We start from the raw sequence: 4,990 nt of genomic DNA, 5'->3' as shown, positions 1-4,990 counted from the left end.
TGCTTACCAACTCCAACCCAAAGCAAATATAGGAAGCCTTCTACCACCAAAAATTTAAGTATTGGCAATAATAATATTACGTTAGACCTTATTAGGTAGCTAATTTTTCATAACATTTCTCAAATTTTGCCAAACTTTCAAAGAATTTTTAAAATCAATTTAGTGTTTTAACATGTAAAAAATTAATTATAACAGCATTAAAAATTCAGTTTTAGCTAATTCAAAGGATTGTATGCTTTTAGTTTGGGAAAATACCTTATTGGTATAATTATAAAAGTCTTATCACAAAAGGTTTAAATGTTTGATTTGGAAGTAAGTTTTCTTCTACTATTAAAATATTCTGTGAACAAGGATTTAAAAAAATAGAACTGGAAGAATAGTTTATTATTGAATACAAAAATACTATGCTTTTAAAAATAATAAGTTAGTTTATTTTACAATATTTTACACTAATTCTGCTCCATCATTTCCTTTAGGTTGAAACTTATTTTTATATTCTGCATGCTTTTATAACTTTGCACAGAGCATCTCCAATAGCATATCATCCATATTTACTGTACCAATGATGGGTCTAAAAAAAAGTTCAGCAATGACATTAGCATTAATGGATCTCAGCAGGGAAAGAGCAACATTCAGCTTGGCAAATCTGGCCTGGTGCCCTCTGTGAAGCATCCTGATGTGTTCATTTAAAGCTTGCTGTGCTTCCCTCTGAAGTCCTTGGATGTACTGAACACAGTGCAGCCCTGGGAGGTCTGGAAGAGAAAAGCAGTGAAACTTCTTTGTTCATAAACTAATCAAGTCATCTTTGCTAAATATATCAGAATGCATCTACCTATCCTTATAGTTCCAATTAATTAGGAACCTAAACATTATACTTTCATTGATTTTCTTAATGAATATAGCTATACACATATACATATACATTCATACATATAAATGCATATGCACACATATACACATACTCAGCTTTAAGAAGGAACAAATTTATAGTATACTTGAATGAAGTATACTATAAAAAGTTTCTTAGATAATATTCACTAACCTTATATATTCACTCACATTAAAGCCATACAATACCTAATTTAACTGATGAATAGTAGGCACATTTTTCTAGGTATCTATTTTTTCATATTCAATTATAAGTTGTTTTAGTGAGTTACTTTTCCAGTTCAATAAGTATCCTAATAACTACAGATCACATTTCAAAATGCTTTCCTTGAGACAAACTTGTAAGGGAAGTAGCATAAGTATGATTATTTCCTATTTACATTCAAGGAAAATAAAATTCAGAGTAAGGATTAAGAAGAAATTTGCTCAGGTTCACATTGGCTTGTTCATATTCGAAAACGACTTCAAGTTTTCTAACTCCTACTCTATGAACCATGGGATCTCTCAACTTAATCTATAAAGGAAGATACTCCAATAGAAAAACAATTTCTCTTCCATGGACTATTTGATAATTGATAGGAACTGATAACAATGCAAGTTTTTAAAAAGGTAGGACGTTTTAAAAACTTGAAAAGTTTTAAGAGGCTATGAAAATTTACTTTCATATGAACCATTTTAAAAATTAATAAAGTCTTCTGATGACAATATCACAATAATGGGTGATGTTTTCTATTCTATTTATTTGTCAACAATCTGACTTTAAATCTGATCTAATTAAATTAAATCCAATTAAATGCTAATCTAAAATGTGGAATTACTTTTCAACACCTTATTATCGAATGATTTCTGAATTGAAAAGTAACAAAACAATTCAAAAGTTTTCTTTAATAGAGTTTTCTTTTCCAAATTGACAGTTTATAGTTTAGAGGGACCATTAGTCCAGTTCATAGTTTAACAAATGAGAAAAGAAATTAAGAGAAATTAAATGACTTGCTAGAATCATAGGACCAGTTGAGGAAGAGGTCAAGTTCGAGCAAATCAAGTACAATGAAAGAATACATGTCAAAAAGAATCAGGGTAGAGAAACATTAAACACCTGGAACTTCTTTTTTCCTTCTCTGACCTCTTTTCAGAAAGCACTGGTTTGGATGGTGGTTCAATTAGGAGAAGATGCCTGCTCTGGGTAGATACTCTCCCCAGTAAGCAGGGACTGTACAGTCCGAAGTCTTCTCCAGCTTTTGCCAGCCAACTTCTGAAAAGAGGTGAAGAAGAAAACCCAAGCGGAGCAGCCTGAGAACTTCCCTTCTGCAATAACTCCCTAGGAAAGTCAAGATGTGAAGAAGATAACCGACCTTCATCACAACTAGCCGATTCTGTTCTTTATTACAATATTTAGTTTTGTCATTGGCGGACAATTTGGAATGGCTAATACTGCCTTCTGAAAACTTAAAAAGTAAAAATTCAGGCGACTCTTAGGAACAAGGGGACACAGAATTAGCAACAGAAGTGAACTGGGGTAAGAGAGTTGTGAGAATTTGTAAGCAAAACCCCCAAATTAATTAAAATTTGAAGCACTGCTTGGTTTAAAAGTGAATGAGCAAAAGGAAAAGATGGCAGGAAATCAAAGATCGCTCTCCTTTCATCTTTCTCCCTTCCTCCCCCCACCCAAAAAAAAAAAAATTGGCATTTGAAAATATAAACCAAAGTAAAAAGTTTAAGTACACGCTAAACAAAATCTCTTCAGGTTCTACTTGGCAACTTAGCCCGGGTGTTAAATTCTGCAAGGCTAACTCCCTAAATCAAAGCCCTTAGACACCCATCTCCACTTTCTCAACATTCCTCTCAACTCACGTCGGGGAGCCAAAGTACTTTTCTGAGCAGGGGGAAAAAGATAGAGAGCCAATGCCCTCTTCTTGACAAAGATCCGGCTCCCTTACCCGGATTGAAGAGCACAGTCCCCTTAAGGTAGGCGTACTCCTTGGTGCTGATGTCCAGGCTCCAGCACTTCGTCAGAAAACCTTTGATAGCCTGGACTTGGGCGGCAGAGGGTGGCTGCAAAGGGTCAGTCAGAGCCAGGGGCTCCGGAAGGGCAGGAGGGGACGAAGACAGCTGTGGCTCCCGGTCATCGGGTTCCCGCCGCCTGGTGGTCAGTATCTTTTGAAGCATGCTGGGCTCCGAGGTCTCCACGGTTTCGAAGTGCACTCGGTCCTGGGCCAGCCCAAGAACTAACAACGGTGCCCAGCAGCTTCGGACTAGCACCAGCTGTTCGTCAAGGGGCAGCTCCTGAAAGCAGGGCACATTCTTTACAAAGCGCAGTGTCTTCACCAGCACAGCAGAGGCAGCCTTGCAGGCTACCTGAGGGCTCTTCAGGGCCACCCTACGCTGGGAGCCACAGGAGCAGCCCTGCCCCAGCCTCTGCGGCCGTCCCATCGGCGGCGGCGGCGGCGGCGTCTGCAGCTGTTGCTGCTTCTGCTCTTCCTGTTGCTCCTGTTGCTGCTGCTGCTGCTGTTGTTGCTGCTGCTCCTGTTGCTCTTGCTGCTCCTGCTCCTGGATCTCCCTCTTCTGCTCCTCGCTCTTTAAGATGCTATAAAGGATGCTGCTATGACGCCTGTTGTCCGTGCAGCAGCGGCATCGGTCCAAGCAAGCCATGCTGTGGTTTGGAGGACAGCTGGACAGCGCGCGAGCGGCTCTTCTGCCTGCCTAACTCTGCCTGCCCAGTCAGACAGTAACTACACTGCTCGCCGCTGCCCTGGCCTTTACTTATTTATAGAGCGAATGCACGCAGGCGCTGGTGTGTATTTGGGAAAGGGGGAGGGGAGGAAGGGGGAGGAGAAAAGCGACCAGCTCAGTCCGGAGCTTGGATCCACGCTGCCTCTGGCAGTTCAAAGCGGGGCAGACACTATTCAATGGCAGAAAAATGGAGAGAAACAGAAGCGTGGGCGCGCGCGCACGCACACACACACACACACACGCGCGCACACTTACTTCCCGGCACTCGGCTACAGCCAGAAGAGAGGCCAGAGAGAGAGGGACGACGGAAGCTAGAGGGAGCTTGCAAACTGTTGCAAGCCCTGGCTTTCTGCCCTGGCATTGAGTTTGACCCTCTTAGAGATCTGGGAAAGAAGGGGAAGAAGAGAAGGGTACTACTGCTGTAAAAGAAGGTAAACAGATCCAATTTTCCTTAAATATATTTCAGAGTGATTATCAATAATCACTGCCCATATCAAATATTAAGACTCTCCCCTTCTTCCCCAGGATTTTTCTCCCTTTATCTCCTTTTAGAATTATCTTATCAGATAGGTTGAATTCCTGGATTTAGCAGCGATAAGAAAACACGTCTCAATGACTAATTTGATGACCTTCAGCAGATTTGCTGACAGAGCTGGAAATAAAACCTGTGAAAAAATATAATTAAGATTCTTTCCTTCCTTCCTTCCTTTCTTTTTTAAAAGTAAAGAGTCCCACAGCAAATGTTGAGTTACACCAGAACACTTGACCCCACCTCCAGTAACTGCCTAGAGTCTAGACTTTGATCTATTTAAACTACATTATTTTGCTGTCCTGGTAGGGAGCTTGTAAGTAGAGAGTCACCTGCAACCCGACAGGTCTTACCCAATTTTACCAGGTTTACCATAGCCTCTTGGGCTTAGACCCCAAGACCCACCGAGCTGAGAAAAGAAAGACAAACATACACAAATATAGTAAGAGTATTGAATTGCTTTCCCCTTTTTAGTGCCCTAATATACAGAACAATTAGGAGAGAAGTCGTGTCAGAAACAGAGTCCCAGTTGCTAAATGGCAGATAGATGGAGGGAGGAGGCAGGGAATAAAGAACATCGGGAGAGGAATAGTGTAAAGTTAATCAGAATATCCCTAAAGTAGTTCACACTCTGGTGGGAGAGTTTTCTTTTTCTGCTACAAAGGAGAAACAAACTCCTCTAGTTTGTGTCACTCATTGGCTAGGAGTATGATAACCATTTTTAGAGAATAGAGCAAATAGAATGTTTTCTTAATTGTAAAGTGGTCCTTTTGCTTTTGAGTCCTAACTTCATTCTGGACTGTAACCAGTGAATCCCTGTAGCTTGATAAAAATATTTATATA

General features: G+C 40.4%; 1 protein-coding gene across 1 annotated transcript; it reads right to left on the bottom strand.

The window, feature by feature from the left end:
• Positions 1–405: 405 nt before the first annotated feature.
• NR0B1 (nuclear receptor subfamily 0 group B member 1) lies at positions 406–4,293 on the bottom strand. The gene is made up of 2 exons (XM_051991190.1): positions 2,826–4,293; positions 406–752 (listed from the first exon to the last, which is right to left on the bottom strand). The coding sequence occupies exons 1-2, from the start codon at positions 3,535–3,537 to the stop codon at positions 508–510; spliced, it is 957 nt and encodes a 318-aa protein (XP_051847150.1). The 5' UTR covers positions 3,538–4,293; the 3' UTR covers positions 406–507.
• Between the last annotated feature and the right edge of the window lie 697 nt (positions 4,294–4,990).

Source organism: Antechinus flavipes, chromosome 3 (assembly GCF_016432865.1).
Source record: "Antechinus flavipes isolate AdamAnt ecotype Samford, QLD, Australia chromosome 3, AdamAnt_v2, whole genome shotgun sequence".
Classification (NCBI taxonomy): domain Eukaryota; kingdom Metazoa; phylum Chordata; class Mammalia; order Dasyuromorphia; family Dasyuridae; genus Antechinus; species Antechinus flavipes.
This window is presented reverse-complemented; position numbering and strand designations above follow the sequence as displayed.